The sequence below is a fragment of the Chrysoperla carnea genome, chromosome 1, assembly GCF_905475395.1.
Source record: "Chrysoperla carnea chromosome 1, inChrCarn1.1, whole genome shotgun sequence".
Taxonomy (NCBI): domain Eukaryota; kingdom Metazoa; phylum Arthropoda; class Insecta; order Neuroptera; family Chrysopidae; genus Chrysoperla; species Chrysoperla carnea.
Window position 1 is genome coordinate 130,869,492 of NC_058337.1, and position 17,660 is coordinate 130,887,151.

General features: G+C 30.7%; 3 protein-coding genes across 3 annotated transcripts; all 3 read right to left on the reverse strand.

Annotated features, from left to right (window-relative positions):
• Window positions 1–1,128: 1,128 nt before the first annotated feature.
• LOC123305957 (lipase member I-like) lies at window positions 1,129–5,634 on the reverse strand. The gene is made up of 6 exons (XM_044887799.1): window positions 5,522–5,634; window positions 4,444–4,595; window positions 3,328–3,585; window positions 2,598–2,804; window positions 1,453–1,609; window positions 1,129–1,260 (listed from the first exon to the last, which is right to left on the reverse strand). Exons 2-6 carry the CDS (start codon window positions 4,484–4,486, stop codon window positions 1,179–1,181), a joined length of 747 nt encoding a protein of 248 aa, XP_044743734.1. The 5' UTR covers window positions 4,487–4,595; window positions 5,522–5,634; the 3' UTR covers window positions 1,129–1,178.
• A 1,385-nt stretch (window positions 5,635–7,019) lies between these two features.
• LOC123294989 (phospholipase A1 1-like) lies at window positions 7,020–10,812 on the reverse strand. The gene is made up of 7 exons (XM_044876181.1): window positions 10,809–10,812; window positions 10,089–10,182; window positions 9,331–9,482; window positions 8,836–9,093; window positions 8,560–8,763; window positions 7,531–7,690; window positions 7,020–7,071 (listed from the first exon to the last, which is right to left on the reverse strand). Exons 1-7 carry the CDS (start codon window positions 10,810–10,812, stop codon window positions 7,020–7,022), a joined length of 924 nt encoding a protein of 307 aa, XP_044732116.1.
• Window positions 10,813–13,477: 2,665 nt separating this feature from the next.
• Window positions 13,478–16,726, reverse strand: LOC123294996 (phospholipase A1-like). The gene is made up of 7 exons (XM_044876193.1): window positions 16,678–16,726; window positions 16,504–16,603; window positions 15,376–15,524; window positions 15,049–15,303; window positions 14,471–14,665; window positions 14,236–14,386; window positions 13,478–13,786 (listed from the first exon to the last, which is right to left on the reverse strand). Exons 1-7 carry the CDS (start codon window positions 16,724–16,726, stop codon window positions 13,675–13,677), a joined length of 1,011 nt encoding a protein of 336 aa, XP_044732128.1. The 3' UTR covers window positions 13,478–13,674.
• Window positions 16,727–17,660: the final 934 nt, after the last annotated feature.

Genomic DNA, 17,660 nt, shown 5'->3' on the forward strand with positions numbered 1-17,660 from the left:
GCATATATAAGTTTATGGATTGCATTTATGACATTAAAAATTTAATATTATTGTCTCACAAATTTAAATAAATAATATTATGATAATTTACATTTGAAAAATAATATTTATGCAATTTGAATTCCTATTTTCACAATTTTTAATGAATTAAGTTTAATTAATTAGTGTTTTTCAATAATTTTAATTTTACATTTTCTATAACATTAACATGTAAAGAACTGCAAATTAGTCATAACAGCATCCTTTATCGCTAATATTTTTTAAAAAATTTTCCTTATGGGTCTATTTTTTGAGTTTATGCAGCTTCTACGCGGCGAACTTTTGTTGTTATAATAATATAATTTTGTCATAATAAGAGATAAAAGGTGATTTTTTTATTAAATAATAATTAACAAATGCCTACTTATCTTTTTCGCATGTGTTTTGGCCTCTTAGTTGCATTAATAAAAATAATTTTACCTTCGGACTACGCTTCCTAATACTATAATCTACTACAATAAAAGCTTGCTCTTGGATTTTTTTTTAATAGTATAACTTTGAGATAAACAGGTGATTATTTTATTAAAATAATACCTACCTCTTTATCTTTGTCGGACGTGTTTTGGTTTCATTACTAAAAATAATTTGACCTTCTGACTACGCATCTAACTATTATAATCTACTTAAATAAAACCTTCTATCAAAAGTATTTTTTATTTAAGCACGGACAAAAGAGCACAAGAAGAACCTTATCTCATGGTCAAAAAATTTTTAATTTCTGTCAAATCTTTTCATATTTTATATTTCAAAAAAAAAAAAAAAAAAAATTGTTTCGAACAAAAAGAATTAAAAAATCTGCCTAATTTAAGTTTATAATTTATGTCCAAATTCTTGCGAGATCAATTCATTTACAGATAATAATTATAATAATTAGTAATTAATAATAATAAATAGTAATAATTAGTAATAAATTATAATAAATAATAACAAATAATAATAAATATTAATAAATAATGTATGTATAAATTTAAATAATTAAATAATAAATTATCATAAACTAGGCTACTGTAAATCAAAAGCCATATGAAAAGCCATGAACGTTGTTTCGATTTAACCCACTTTTAGGATTTTCTTCTCTATGCATAATAGGGAGAAAGCTACATCAATAGAAGTAATATTTTTATCCAATTTTATGCCTATTAACATAATACAGTGCGGTTCATTTGATTTATCAAATTTTGCGGCATTAATGCTGTGGAGACATTATACTGTCCCACCGTTCTGGAAATGAATATAGTAAGTTTAAATATATCATAAAATAGTCGTTAAGGATGTACGAGGGCCAAGGCAATTTTGGATAAAAGGCTTTATTTTTTTTTTTATATATTAAGTTGAACTAAGTGTAAATCAATTCTGAAAATTTTGTTGGGGGTAGAAGGCTAAAGCTTAAAGACATTCTTTTCATGAACTTACCCATTTGGCATAAACCAACCAGCTCTGACTGTTTCAGTAGTACAATTCTCCAATGGCAAACCATCATCATATTCACATTTTCTTCCCAAAAAAGGATAGTTGTAACTCGACCAATAATATTCATACCCAACGACATGACTACATGCGTGATCATAGACTAAAATATAATTAGAATAATTCATCATTGCTTAATTAAAAAAACTTGTCAATGTTGACACCAGAGTTTCCGCTCCTTTGATATTTTCCACAAACAAATAGATTTCGTGCGATACTTATCGAAGGTTGAAGGGCATGCATCTGACTATCTCTCTAAAGGAGTTATCTATTCAAAAATTACCTCAACAAAAATTGTATAGTTTGATGGAGGATATTATCTTCTGACATCGGATTTGAACTAGTTCTTCGGGTTTCTTTAATAGCCAATTTAGATCCTAAACGGTAAGAGATAGAACAATTTTTCTATAAAAATTTTTTGAAAAACGTTACTTTTCGTAGAAAATGCTACTTAAAAGTATGTCATAATTGAATTTAATCGACAGAAAATACGCTTAAAGTTTATCGATAAGTGTAGGTCAAAATCATGGGCACAGACGAATGTACTTTATTGCTCTTGACATCTTTTGTCTAAAGCATTTTCCCGTAGTTTGAGGACGATTTTCCAAGAAATGGTTTAGTTGTAAAATATTAGTTTTTTATGAGGATCAACTTTCAAATTTAAAATGTTATTCTATCTCTTGTCTTTTAGAATCTAAATTGGATAATATAGCACATCCGGAGAGCTAGGTCCATGCTTATGTCAGAATATGATGTCCCATCAAACTCTGCAACTTTTGTTTAAGTCATTTTTTGATTGGTTCACTACAAAACCAGGTATTATAGCCATTATAGATTAAAATAGATATATCGACGAATTTCATAAGTCGTCGCGTCAGTTAAATTTTAGTAAGTACTCTTTAAATGATGCTTAAGCTGACTAAAAGTAAATTTTTTCATGACGATGCTAGCTTTTGAACCATATACTTACTTTCGAAATCTACTACGTATGGAAAATATTAATTGTCGAATGTTATTCCAAAAGTATTTCTTTTGTTGATAATTAAACAAGGCTAAAAGAATTAACTATTTCTATAAGATTTGATACTTACATGCATTATTGTCTAGTCCGGCACAGATAGGTTGAGATTGTCCATTGTTCCAGTAACAATCAGCGTGTCCACATGGTTCTATTTGGCTTCTAAATCCCGACGCTGTGTGATGACAATCAACCCATTTTGCATCTGTTGAATTTTGTTGTGACGAACTATCTTGCGGAACGAAAGAATCTCCAGGAAAACGTTTACTTGGCTCTATTTCTATGAAAACAAAGCAAAGCCATATTGATAGGATTTTGAACCTGAAAAGCTTTATAAGTGACATCTAGCGGATATCTTTTGGTCGGATGTAAAAGAAATCATTCGTTTAGCACAAAATATATGAAAACTAGCTATTGCTTACGGCTTCGAAATCATTGATTCATTTAGAGAACCTACGTTTACTTAACTTATCCCCTCTATATACTACTCGCAATATAAACAGAAGAATCCCGTGCTATCCTTCAATTATCCGCTTGTCCTCGCCTAGCCTGTTCCATAAACATCACCTATAACTTACATCCCTTTGGAAAATAACGCGACATTCGGTTATGGAGTTCCCTGCACTCCCTTAAAGAATGAAATAAAAGAGTTATATAATAACTGTTGTCTCAAACTTTACCCTTACTACTTCTATTATCCTTCTCTACTATTCATTTCCCTCTGGGGAAAAAGGATTTTTTATTTAGAATTTTACCAATTATTTTTCTTGTCAAAAATAAAATTTACATTTAAATTCCCATACTTGTCATGCGTTCCAGTTTTATTCCATTTGGTTTCAAACGTTGTGCAACCCATTCACATATGCGTGCTCCAAAACTAAATCCCTTTACATTGAACTGATCGCTTGATATACTTGTACATGACATGATTGTAACTATTAAATTTGCGGTACAGTTACCCACTACAGGTGTGTTTCTTGCACTTTGATTAAAGCAATTAGTTGGAGTTAATGCCGACCAGTCTACTGATATAACACAATTGTCACCAGCATCCAGACATACTATAAATAAATAAATAAATTTCCAAACATTTGCTGCGCATTGCATAAAGTTTTCTATAAAGATTATCCTTCGAAGGTAAATCCAAGATCAATGATTTTCTGGTAAATCTTTAATTATTATTTCGTAAGGTAAATAGTGAAGTAAATAATGCCCAGAGAGTAAGAAGGCTTACATTTGAAATTTTGCGGTAATACAATGTCTTCACACTCCTACACTAAGTTGGTGTAAGCGCTACGGTATTGGTCCTCTCTCTCTTCTAAGATTGTATTATACGCCACAAGCACATGCTGGAATTTTTCGGGTGACATGACCCACCCGGAAACATGTTGAAAAAGATTCTCCTATATGTAAAAGTAAGTTTAAGCACCATGGCGTTAGTTTTGCTCGGTACAGGTGGGTACAAAGTGATAATATGGATGTCACACCCCTTTGTAACAAACCCCTGCACCAACAAATACTCTGCTGGATTTCGAAGCAAATTAAATAAATGCCGTACAAGAAATAAATCCGCTAACTTCGGTACCGAAAGTTTAAAAAATTTTTGGTGAGATACTAAGGAATGTGGCATTTATATTTTCACCTATACTCACCTGTACCGTGCAAAACTGATACCAATGTGCTTAAACTTTCTTTTACATATATGAGCATCTTTCTCAACATGTTTCCTGGTGGATCATTTCACCCGAAAAATTTCAGTATGGGTTTGTGGTAGAGTTTAAGACCAGAACTTATTTATTTCTTTCAAGAAAATCATTTTCTTGGATTCCAGTAGACAAAATAATTTAAAACAACGAAATATTTTCATAATTCAAGGTTTTTTCTTCTTTTGAAACAACGAAAAAATTAAAAATAGATACCATTTCGCCCTTTAGAATTAAATTGATCATTATGATCTCCCATGTTGCCATGTATCAAAATATAAATCCTTTTTCCAATACATTCTCTTAATTGTTGTTTTAATTGTGTACAATTGCCAAGATTCAATTCAGTGCCAGTTATTGGATCATTCCTTTAAATAGAAGAAATTTTTTAAGTTATTTTTTAACGAAAAAAAAAGTCATTCGATTCGATGTGTCTAATGAAAGAATATATTTTTAGGAAAAAAAACTACAATTAATATGTAGGACGCCAAACTTTAGCTCAACTGTAATTTTTGCTCAAAATGTTACATTTTCAGTAGCATTTCAACTTTTTTTACCGGTCCCGACTCCCGGAGTTAAAGGCGACTGAGAATATCGTTATTTCCGATGGGGCATCAATAAAATTTTTTGTTAAGAAACACTTGAAGATAAATTTCTTGCTGTTCAATTCTCTCTTCTAACTATAAAGATTGATGCAGTTATCGAAAAGCCTTAATTACTAAATTTTGTTAAGTTTTTCATATTATTTGAATCGTGTAGCTTGATATGGTAATCTTATTATTATCCTGGTATGCTAGTCTTAGTCCAATTTTCGAAGTTAACAACTATATTCTAATTGGGATTTTGAAAAAAAATTATTTTTTTAGTTTTTATTTTTTTGACAAAAGTGGAAAGATCATTTATAAGTTTTATAGCAAAACTGTTTTTATTTTTTCTTGATAGTTTTAAAGTTACAGGCAGTTTTAATAGAACTTTCCAAACAAGAAACGAAAACGCCCGACAAAAACATTTTCGTAAAAGATCGTATACCGTCATAATGATAATTAATAATTGTATACAGTGTATACAATTCAATTAACATTATTACGTCACCAACATATTTTACGACCATTTGTTTTATCGGGCGTTTTTGTTTCTCTTTTGGAAAGTTATTTTAAAACTGCCTGTAACTATAAAATTGTCGTGAACAAATAAAAACATTACATATGATCTTTCCATTTTTGTCAAAAAAAATTTGGTTCCAAATCCCAATTGAATATAATTGTAACTTAATTTATAAACTCAAACATCTTACCTTGAGTATACATAAAATTCAATATCAGGATTCGGACAATAATCTTCAGCTATTTTACAGTTAGTACCAGAGCTACTTTGAGCATATCCAAAATCTGAAATATCAAATTTAAAAAGAATAAAAAATCAATAAAATCGAATTATTGCGCTTAAATAAATAAAAGTCAGAGAATTTTTCGTAGTAAGAAAAGATCAGTAAAGAAAGGGTGCTTTCACGAAAATCACGCATCCCATGATAAAAATTTCAAATAAATTCCCAATAGCGTTTTGAACAGACATAGGGAAATCTTCACACTTTCGGCATTTTATTTTAGTTTTCACTACTTAAAAGTTCATTAGTTTTTAGTTGAGTTAACATACGTAATAAAAATGTTGCAAAAATTAGAGTGAAAATTAATTTTAATAACATTTTATAAATATTTTAAAATTCAATATGGACAACATAGACTTTTTCTTCAATAATTAAAACGTTTCTCGTTCAAAGTTAAGGTTACACGATTTATATAAAAAATTATAATAAATTGTTTAAATATTTAAAGATAATATTTAAAAATTTATATAAGATTGCAAAAATCTTATCTTTTATTTCAAGATATTAAAATAATAATTTTAAAATTATTTATTATAGCAAGCAAAATGCATTTTGTATCTATGAGCACAAAGCCGAAATAGCTCAGTTGGGAGATCTATAGGTCCTTGATTCGATCTCTGGTTTCGACATTAAAATTTTCGTAAATATGAAGTAAAATTTTATAAGGAAAAGTGTTAAATTCTTTATGAATTATTGGGATTATTACTAATGACGTCAAATAGTCAATAAGGCAGACAAAGCAGTCATATTTTAAAAAGACGGTCTATGGAATGACTGGATCATTTCGCGAATTAAAGTTCGATTTTTTTCCATAATTTCCTGGATCAATTTTTGTACTACATAAATACGTATTTCGACTACCATGTAGTCATCATCACTATGAGTTGTCATTACCCTTATGGTGTATTTGGTGACGGTCTGCAATGTTTGGCTCCGGTTGCGTGATAAAGTTAGCCAACAGCTTAATTTGATTCTATTTTTTGTTAAAATGTAAAAATAATATTTCATTACAATTCATTAAATTGATTTTTAATTAAATCAGTTTAAAAATACAAAATAGAAAATAAATATTAGGTATATAATATTATAAGTATTTGATGGCTACTTGGGCACAATTGTTTTCTGTAGCTGGCCCAATTCATTGATTGTAGCAAATCTTATGGTATTAATATTATGCTTGACATGTCTTTCACAACTTTCGATCACTGCCTCTCCTCTTATGAAGCCGACGGATGCTTATGGTCTTCCGGATAAGTTTTTCAAGACATTCCAAGCAGTTGCTTCCTCTTCAATCTTATCTTACTAATGAGTAATTATGTTTTGTGATTGTGATGTTGCGTTGCCTTTGTACATCTGGTTAAAATTGCATCGGGCATCGGTATATACATTTGTTTCGAACACCCGATGTTTAATTGGATTCAGTTGGACTATCGAGTGATACTTGATAAACTCCAGCCGTACTGTAAATAAATAAAAACCCATAAAAAAGTTAACCTAGTCTAAATTGGAACTACTGTAAAAACGGTCCTGTTTTAATTAATACGAATTTTTATCGTCAGTTTGCGGGATTTATCTGATTTGATTTAGAATATTTTGATTGGCCTTTAAAAATGGTAAAAACAAGTATTGCTCTGTGGTAGTCCAAATTTAATCTACTGAAATCGACCTAATTCTGACCCTCTGTGTCCACGCGAGACATTTCTTTGTTTAGTAATGACATATCTAAAATTAAAATTTCAAATACATATTATGGCATTATTGACACTACTATTTGATACCTATACAGGAAAAAAAGGTCGCTTTTCCCGAAATAATTGAATTGAGAAATCGTTATTACTTAACGGTATCTACCCCCTTTGATGAAGTCTTGCCGTTATAATACTTTGATCACCCTTTTAATTCTAATCCTTAAAACTTACCCAAAAGGCACTGGCCAACCAGCTGGGAAATACTTTTTACTACTGCAATTAACCAGTGGTAAATTACCATTATATTGACATTTTCGTGCCCTATAACGTCCGCTGAAGCTACGAGGGTAATATTCAAGTATGCTTAGATGGCTGCATAAGTAAGGGTAAACTGAAATGTAATTGAAATAATACATTATTGTTAAATTTAAAATAAAACGGCAATTATGATACAAAATTTCTATATTATGTGCTCATTCCGAACTTAATACCTGCATTTCCTTATTAATTTATCAGAGGTTGTCATGAATATATTAAGTCACTATGCTAATGGGCGTTCCTATATTTTGACTCCAGAAGGGTGCAAATCAGAAATTGTTTACTTAAAATTTCATAAATTATAAACAGTATTTTAGTTTGTCATACTTAGTCAATTAAATCAATGATGAATTCACATTCAAAGCGGGGGGCGGGTCTGCTGCCCCGACCTGCGCTCCTCTTGGTATGCCCATTAATATATTTTCATGGAGTTATTAGTCCCTTTACAAAGACCAATCTTAAATGGAGGGAGGAATGTACTTGTGGTACTACAAGATATGGTCTGAGTACAATCGTAGGCGTTCCGAAGATCTTATATCACTTCCAAGGGAGCTATCACAGTGAGGATGAGGAAGAAATCATGTCTCATCTTCGATCTCACTGTCCAGCTCTTGCCACGAGGAGTTGGACTCACTTGAAGCAGCCTTTCTTTGACGATCTCTCCGACCTGAAATCCGTTGGCGTCAAATCACTCCTGCTGTTCCTAAACAGCTCCAAATGGTACATTTAGAAGTAGCCACCCCAGGTCAGCCGCTCTTACCTAGCCTAGTCCCTTCGCACATAATTATGAAAATAAGGACATTGCAACAAAATAAACACTTTTCCACTACAGTCAATCTACTCATAAGTATACAGATAAATTTTCTTCCAAAAATATTGCCTTCGCTAATAACCAAACAACTTATCTAGAATTCACTACTCCTTAAATTTTACAATACATACAAATATTTAGATCAATTAGACCACATCCAGGTTGCTCTTGGCCATTGTCCCAATAAAAATCACTGTGTCCACGTGGTTCTATCTGGCTTCTGTTTCCCGCCGCTGTATGATGAACATCAACCCATTTCGCATCAGATGGATCTAATTGTTGAGATAAATCTGACGTACCGAAAAGTTCAAGAGGAAAAAGGCTTGGGTCTAATGCTATTAAATAAAAAAAAAAATTATTATGCATTTAACAGCATTCCAAGTTAAAAAAAGTTCAAATTTCCATACCAACTATACTTTCTACTTCTTCTCCTGTTTTTAAATTTTGTTGAACAAATGCAGTTGCTTGTGCTCCGGAACTATATCCAATAAGATTAGCTGTTTTATTCAGTGGTATCTTTGCACATTGAACTATTTGATCTATTGTATAAGCGGTACAATTACCAACCACATGGGTGTTTCTTGCGCTAAAGTTGAAACAATTAACTTGGGATAGTGGTGACCAATCTACCGATACAATACAATAATCACCAGCTTTTAGAAGTGCTACAAATAAAAATTACAATATGTTATTATTATTCTCATTTCGATTCCGTCAATTCCGTGTTTTGTTTCCGCGACTATTGTATTTCTTGGCCCCACTTTGATTATCAAGTCAGCACTCGCGTCAATCGTTCGATAATCTTTAGTCGCGTGATAAAAGATATGCTCATGCTTTGACAAATTTTGGACTCGTGCGGAAAATTGCTTTGAACTATAGGAAAAACAAACGAAAATCAGTACCTGATCTCATTTCCGTATTAAATTCATCATGTCTATATCCTACGTCTCCATGTACTAAAAATTTAAACATTTTATCTTTACATTCTTGCAATTGCCGCTTTAGTTCATTACAATTTGCAACATTTAATTCGATGCCATCTGTTGGATAATTCCTTCAAATTAAAGAAAACATTGGATTTAATTTTGTGAGATTAAAACAATAAAATAGTATAAGATAGGTAAGAGGCTGATTAGAGATTATGCTGACTGATTTTTTCGCTTCTATCAAACAGATGTCTGTAAATTATTTCAAAGAGATTTTTACGAGAGTAGATAATAAAAAATTCTATGTTCCATTCTTAAGACGCCATTCGCCATCCACGGATATATGGCCAATATTTTTTGATGAAAATGAAACTTCCGAAACGAAAATCGCTCATTTACAAACTTATATCTTTTATTAAACTCTTGTATCTCTTGCAACCCAAGAGTTGAGAAAAATTAACCCCTAAAAACCAAGTTTTAATTATATTCTCTCTCTTTTTGCTTAAATTTTTTAAGCGAATTTTTTTAATTTAAATTTTTATCTTTACCACTGCCTGCAAAGTCATGATTAGATCACGAGAAAAGGATTAAAAATCGTTTGAAAGTTTCTTTATATTCTAATAGAATTTAATTTGCATTACTCCGAAAATCTTATTAATCACGCAAATCGCAAGATTCAAGAATAAACACGTGGCTTTTAAAGTAACTATATTTTAAAAATTCAAACATCTTACCTTGTGTATAAATAAAATTTAATATCGTGATTCGGACAAATATTTTGAGCTACTTTACAGTTAAGACCAGAGCTACTTTGAGCATAACCAAAATCTAAAATATCAAATTAAAAAAAATTAAAAATAAATAAAATCGAATTATTGCACTTTAACAAATAAAAGGCAGATAATTTTTCATAGTAAGAAAAGATCAGTAAAAAAAGTGTGCTTTCAAGAAAATCACGCATCTCATTAAAAAAAAAAATTCAAATAAATTCCTAATAGCGCTATGGGCAAATAGGAATACTTTACACTTTTGGCATTTTATTTTGTTTTTCACTAATTAAAAGTACACTAACTATTAATTAAGAAAACATACGTAATAAAAATGTTGCAAAAATTAAAGTAAAAATTAATTTTAATAACATTCTTAAAAATACTTTAAATCCAATAAGTATCGATAACACAGACTGTTCTTCAATAATTAAAACGTTTCTCGTTCAAAGTGAAGGTACATATTGTGATTAATATAAATAGGTAAATACGAAATAAACAATTGAAATCATCAATTGATTGAGTTATTTGTTGAAATACCATGTATAGAGAGTGTTGGTCACGCAATCGTTTGTTTTTTTACGCCATGTAAGTAAAAAACGATGGCCACTCTTAGATAGCCACACATTCATACATGCCAAACAAACAACTCTGATATTCCCATAAAACACATACTATATAACTTACGCATAATTTGCGCTCTAACGAGTAAACAGTGATATTTACGAAGAAATGTTTCAAATTAAAGTTGTTTATTTTTTTAAAAGGAACATTTTTTACATTTAAACTTTTTTTCTATATCTAACGGTTTACAAGATGGGTCCTACGGACCCAAGACGCAATTGATCTAGGTTGCTCGTTTATGAATTCAAGCTCACTTTTTACATCCTAACCACGCTATTAAATTTCAGCATGAAATCTATTTTCTTTTCTGAGTAATCATGTTGACAGGCGGACAGACAGAAAACCGGAAATGGGCTAATTAGGTGATTTTATGAACACCTATACCAAAATTTTGTTTGTAGTATCAATATTTTTAAGCGTTACAAACTTGGCACAAAACTTAGTATACCTTGATATCTTTTATATACATGGTATAAAAAATATAATAAATTTTTTAAATATTTAAAGTTAATATTTACCAAATTTAAAAATATTTATATTTATAAAATTGCAAAAATCTTATCTTTTTTTTTCAAAATATTAAAATAATAATTTTAAAATTATTTATTATATAGAAAGCAAAATGCATTTTGTATCTATGAGCACAAAGCCGAAATGGCTCAGCTGGAAGATCTAAAGGTCCCTGATTCGATCTCTGGTTTCGACATTAAAATTTTTGTAATTATGGCGTAAAATTTCATAAGGAAAAGTGTTGGACTTTAAACGAATTAAAGTTAGATTTTTCCACAATTTCTTAGATCAATTATTGTACAACATAAATACGTATTTCGACTACCATGTAGTCTTCATCAGCATGAATTGTCATATGACTCTTATAGTGATGTTACTCGTTGCTAATTTGGTGACTGTCTGCAATTTGCTAATTTAACTCTGGTTGCATGGCTAAGATAGTCATCAGCCTTTCAATTAAAAAACAGTCACTTGGAAGTCCTTCAAAACTCTTGTTAAAAATGAATGATATGTGGATGTATAAATAAATTTTTTACGGATGTCATTAAATTTACTACTAATTTTTTGGTAAAATGCGTACTTATAGCGTTTATAAAGCTCAATGATTTAATGAAAACATATATTAATGTAAAAATAAAATTTCATTACAATTTATTAAATTGTTTTTAATTAAATCCATTCAAAAATACAAAATAATAAATAATAATTGGATAATATTATATTTGATTGAAGAGTACTATGGGCACAATGCTTGACATATAAAAACTTTATAACCTTTGTAGTATGTATTCAACAGAAAAACGTAATTTTAGGGGTTATTTTTACAATTTTCCCATCTTTCTAGCATGTATAAACTATAAAAATGGCAATTTTGGAGGATGTTTTTTTCAATATTTCCAGTGGTTGCGATGTTTTCAATGATATTTTTCGATGCATTCAGTTGACTTTATTTAGAGTCGATTGGTGAAAATGCAATCTTTCTAGGATGTATTGAACAAAAAATCGTTATTTCGTAGTGATTTTTTTGGGGTGACCACTTTCTACGAAATTTGTTATTGTTGCTTTTAGCCACGGGTTACAGTGACTACGGTACCATTAGTATCAATTTAATAAAATCTCGGAGATTAAATTATATGAGTTTATAAGTTTGATAAAACGATTAAAATGGTTCAAGAATGAATGTCAGGGTTCAGGAAATGACGAATTTTCTTTTTCATTCAACTTTTCTGAATAGAATTTGTTGAAATAAATAAAAAAATCAAATATATTTTTAAAATTAATGTTTTTATTATATAATGTATACAAAATTATTTCTAAATAAAAATAAAATTACACTTATTATTTTTCAACCTTTTCAAGTTGGTAATGAATTGTCTTCATTATTTTTTAAGGATGAAAATACTTCATCGGTATCGAATGTAGAGAGATTTCATCGTTTTTTTGTTTTTTTAACTTCCCGCTAAGAAAATAGGGAAGTTATTGTTTTCACCCCGTTTTGCCAAAATCGAGTTTTCATCAGATCTCGACGTTTTAAGGTGTCAGGAAGCTTCCCTGACTACTTCCGCGAGGGTGTCTGTATGGCTGTATGTATGTATGAGTGTGTGTGTGTGTGTGTGTGTGGATGCATGTAAACCTCTCATAACTTTTGAACGGCTTATCCGATTTGATCGCGGTTGGTGCCATTCGAAAGGGCTTGACCCAAACTATTTTGAGACCTATTTGGACCGATTCGAACCGATAGATTTCGAGAAATCTCAAAAAAACTGCAAAAAAAAATTTTTTTTAAGTGTTTTTTTTTTTAATAACTTTTAAACGGCTGTATCGATCAATTCCAAAAACTAATCAGCTCTCAACATCAAAAAACCACGTCGATCACCACCAGTCCGGTCAAAATCGGTTGATTCGTTCGTGAGTTATCGTTGACGAAAGAAAACCCAAAAAAGCGTTTTTTCGGAATAACCTCAAAATTTTTTTGTTCTATCAATTGAAACTTGAAGATTCTTCATGAAGCTTCAAAAACTGCGTCGAATGTCACCAACCGCGTGAAAATCGGTTTATTCATTCTAAAGTTATCGCGATTTGAAAATTTAAAAAATAGTGTTTTATCAAACGTCTATGAAATTTTTGAGCTAGAAGCTCAAAAGCTTCGAACATCTTCATTTTTGAGCTCAGAGAACTATCGATCGATTTCAAAAACTAATCAGCTCTCAACGTGTAAAAACTACATCGATCGCCACCAAGTCGGTCGTAATCGGTTTGATCAGATTTAATCAGATTTTAGTCTAAGATCACATCTAATTACAATAAAATGCGAGTGGATATAACATCAGAATAGATAAAATTTTTTACACGTTATGAGTCAATACTTAGCGGGAAGTTACAGGGATGACCTGCAGGGTCAACCGTTTTCCAAATTTTTTTACTTAGGCTGCTCTTTAAGTTGCGCTAACTGTTTCACGACATCATCATCGTTTACATTTAGTTTTTCGTTTGTATAATTTGTTGTGATGACTCGAAATACTCCACTTGTACTGTAAATAAATTAAAACTTTTATTTTTGAAGTGAAAACATCTTATGGCTTCGCGTCATCATGTTATAAATATACCGTAACCCAGGAAAATAAAACTTTTTTTCTATCAAAAAAACGACACCTATGTAATTATAATTAAAGCTCAATTAAATATTTTAACACTAAGTAATTCTGATCTTTGGTAACTTCTGATTACTGTTCATAGATGGCACAATTTGCTCATAATCGAACATAGGAGCAAATTGTGCCATCTATGAACATAATCGGGCACAATTTACTGATGCGCATTTGAATGTCTCCTCTCCAAGTTTTAAAAGGCAAAATGTTTATTCGTCTTAATATTACTGTTTCATTCTTCATGGGTCTCTAGTTGTGTTCGCACAAGGGAAATAATTGACCTTATTTATGTCTAGAGATTAAAAGAAATCTTAGCAACTTAAGAAACTTACCCATAAGGTACATAATAACCCGCTCGGATGTCTGTTACGGGATTACATTTATGCAACGGTAAACCGCCACATCTTTCGACCCATAATTTGTGGGTAACACTTCCAGCATAATATTTAAATGATCGTTCATGGCTGCATAAATGACGATAGGCTAAAAATAATAAATTAGAATAATTACATACCATAGACTTTAAGTGAATTATTTTTGAGAATATATGTAAGGAACGGGTCTTACTTTGATCCAGGTCAAGTTTTCTACATCCAGGTTGATTTTGACCATCGTTGAAGTAAAAAGCACAGTGACCAACTCGTTTAATTTGACTTCTATATCCTATCGCTGCATGATAAACATCTACGTAATCTGCGTCCGTTTGATCTAACTGCTGGGATTTGTCTGGTGTATCGAAATATTGTAACGATGGATCTAGACCTATATTTTCAAAAAATAAGAATTAGTTTAAAGTTTTAAAATAAGTATAAATAAAGTTTTCTTAAATATATATTTTTCGAGACCTTCAGAAGTTTTGAGAATTTCTCTCATCATGAGAATAAAGATTACCGAACGTTTGACGCGAGTGCCGAGTCAATTACGAGATTTTTTGATTAATTCTAAGAAAAAAGTGCTTTTGCCATTTACAAGACTTCACATGAAAATTCGTAAAAGTAAAAAGTTGGTATTTTCGTGACCACAGCGGTTAAATAAACATCGGAACAAGAACAAATCCAATTTTAATTTGAAATGGACTTTTTCATGATATTGGCAGCTCTTTGTGTTGTCTCTCTCTACTTTAGAATAAAAATTAACTGCTTTACCAGATATCCATGCCAATTTCTTTCCACATTTCAAATTTGGTGAAATAAATCCGGCTGTTTGTGCACCATAACTGAATCCAATTACATGAATCTTTTCCAATAAAATTCTGGCATTTCCAATTAATTTATCGATTAAATTTGCAATACAGTTACCAACAACTCGTGTATTTCTTGCACTAGTTAACGTGCAATTAACTTGCGTTAATGGAGACCAATCAACTGATATTACATAAGGATCGTCAAGTTTGAAAATTGCTAAAAATGAAATTATATGCAGTCGGGTCTTATTTACAATTTAAAATTTAGAAACGGATAAAAAGTACTTACCTTCTCGTGTAACGTTATTAAAGGTATCGTTTTTACCACCTAAATAGCCATGGATTAAAATTTTTATTGGTTTTTCTTTAGACGGTAACTGATTGTTTAATTTTTTTCTATTATCGATATCCAATTGTATACCATTTTGTTGGTTATCCCTTCAATTCCAGGAAAAAAAAACGAAAATATTTCATTAATTTTGACATCATGTCTATTACAACTAGTGTCCGACCGAAGCTTCGACTTCGGCTTCGGCCACCTTCGGCCAAAAAAAACCACCTTCGGTCAAACATTCGGCTTCGGCCTGAATTCAGGCCGATGCCGAAGCTTTGGCCGAATGTTCCTAGCAAACGTCGGAATTGAACGAATTGTTCTAAATGTTATTATTTTGAAATAAATTTCAAGGTAATTTTTTTAATCATCTTTAGATTGACTTCTAGACCAACTTCTAAAGATCATAATCTCTAGATCAACTTCTAGAGATCAACTTTAATATTAAAGTTTTAAATCATGTTTTTAAACCTTCGACTTCGGCTGGGCTTCGGCTTCGGTCGAAGGTTGTGGTGATAGCCGATTAATCGGCTTCGGCTTCGGCTTCGGCCAAAAATCGATCTTCGTCTTTTTATATAATCAGGCATTTCAAAAACTTCCCGATTTATGAACTTAAATGTCCATAGATAGACAAGTTGAAATTTTTGACGATTCTATTCTTAATTTATAACCAGTAGCAGATTAGCCGCAAAAGCTACAGGACTTGCGGACCCAGTGTAAATAAGTGATTGATAAGGGCGTCATTAAAAGAGAGGTTAACGAATATTAAAAAATGGGGGTGAAAAAACGTAAACAATGCAAACGATAATGCAAAGAGTAATCAATCAATTTTTGTAAAGGGCAATCAAATTTCAATTTTTCTAATATTAAACGTTAAATTTTTTCTGATACAAAAATTATAAAGGAACTATCTTTTTAGAACTTTATCTCTAGATCATTATGCTCTCCAAATTCGATAGAGCAACAAAAGCCTGTACTTTTACTTGACTTGAAGTTTGTGAAGATTAACAAAACCTTACAAAAAAGTTACCTTCGTTGCTTTGGTGACAGAATTAACTAAATTACATGAACATTTGAAAGAATTACCAGGTATACAGCCAAAAAGTAATATTTTTATTGGGGCAAACATTTGGAGCGTGAAAACAATTTGACGCCTGATCACCAATTACTTCACCATTTCCAATACCTAAAATTTATAATATTAAGAATAATTATTAACTTGTTATATATAAACTTGACTTATCAAAGCTTTAGACTTACCGATGAAAATTGCAGAAATAATACTTGATACAATTAACTTTGAATACATTTTTTTGGAAACAAATTACTCGAAATATTTTCCAATAAAATGTAATACATACGATTTCTTACTATCGGCTTTTATAGGATTATTATTGTTTTAGCAAATGTGAATTTTTAAAATTTTCTACGTTGATATTTGGCAAATATTGATACGATTAAATCATATAAGAAAATGCCGTAAAATATATCAAATCTTTCATTAAATAGGACGGCAGCTACTCATTGTAGCCTTACTACAAGGCTAACTATACCATCTGAAAAGCCTCCAACCATCTGCCTTTTGTAACAAATTTTAAATTCTTGTCATGTAAAAAGTCGTTTTTCGAAGCGAGTATGAGTTGGTCGTCCAAATGTTTTTATTTGTTAATCAACAATAAATTTCTAATTCAATGAAACGATCAATGGTTCACTTTAAAAGTTCGTAAATAGGCAACTTGTATGACGTAAATGTTAAGTGTTTGTCAAATAATAGAAAAGTATTATACATGTAAAACGTATACGTAATTCAAGTTGCATATTTATTAATTTTGTAAGTCAATTTTAACATTGATCGTTTCATCTAGTTGACAATTTATTGTTTATTACCAAATAGAAACATTTGCGCCACTAACTCATGCGTTGATGCTAAAAATATTTGACATCTAAAAAACACATTCCATGAAGTTTAAGAAAAATGCGAGCGGTTTCTTTCATTTTCCTTTATTGGTAACATCTTTAACTGTACAAGTGGAAACTGAAGTTATGCCCTAAGTTGGAATCTCACCAAAAACAATAAAATTTAGGGAAAAAGTTCCAAACAAAAGCTAAAAATGTACAGTTTATAAGATGCAGAAAGCTTTATTGACATATGTTGCTCATTTAATCGAAATCAAACTCACTTTTTATACCCTGAGTACGCTATAAAAATTTTAGCTCGATATCTCTTTTCGTTTTTGAGTTAT

What these genes read in the sequence shown, in the direction of transcription:
- LOC123305957 (XM_044887799.1), bottom strand. Translation starts at nt 4,486, where the DNA reads ATGGGAGATCATAATGATCAATTTAATTCTAAAGGGCGAAATG. An exon ending in TAATTCTAAAGGGCGAAATG is followed by an intron (nt 3,586 to 4,443) that starts GTATCTATTTTT and finishes ATTTATTTATAG; the next exon opens with TATGTCTGGATGCTGGTGAC. An exon ending in CGGACTAGACAATAATGCAT is followed by an intron (nt 1,610 to 2,597) that starts GTAAGTATCAAA and finishes ATTATATTTTAG; the next exon opens with TCTATGATCACGCATGTAGT.
- LOC123294996 (XM_044876193.1), bottom strand. Translation starts at nt 16,726, where the DNA reads ATGTATTCAAAGTTAATTGTATCAAGTATTATTTCTGCAATTTTCATC. An exon ending in TATTTCTGCAATTTTCATCG is followed by an intron (nt 16,604 to 16,677) that starts GTAAGTCTAAAG and finishes TATAAATTTTAG; the next exon opens with GTATTGGAAATGGTGAAGTA. An exon ending in TAATAACGTTACACGAGAAG is followed by an intron (nt 15,304 to 15,375) that starts GTAAGTACTTTT and finishes TTTCATTTTTAG; the next exon opens with CAATTTTCAAACTTGACGAT.
- LOC123294989 (XM_044876181.1), bottom strand. An exon ending in AAATTTTATTTATACACAAG is followed by an intron (nt 9,483 to 10,088) that starts GTAAGATGTTTG and finishes TTTAATTTGAAG; the next exon opens with GAATTATCCAACAGATGGCA. An exon ending in AGAAGTAGAAAGTATAGTTG is followed by an intron (nt 8,764 to 8,835) that starts GTATGGAAATTT and finishes TTTATTTAATAG; the next exon opens with CATTAGACCCAAGCCTTTTT.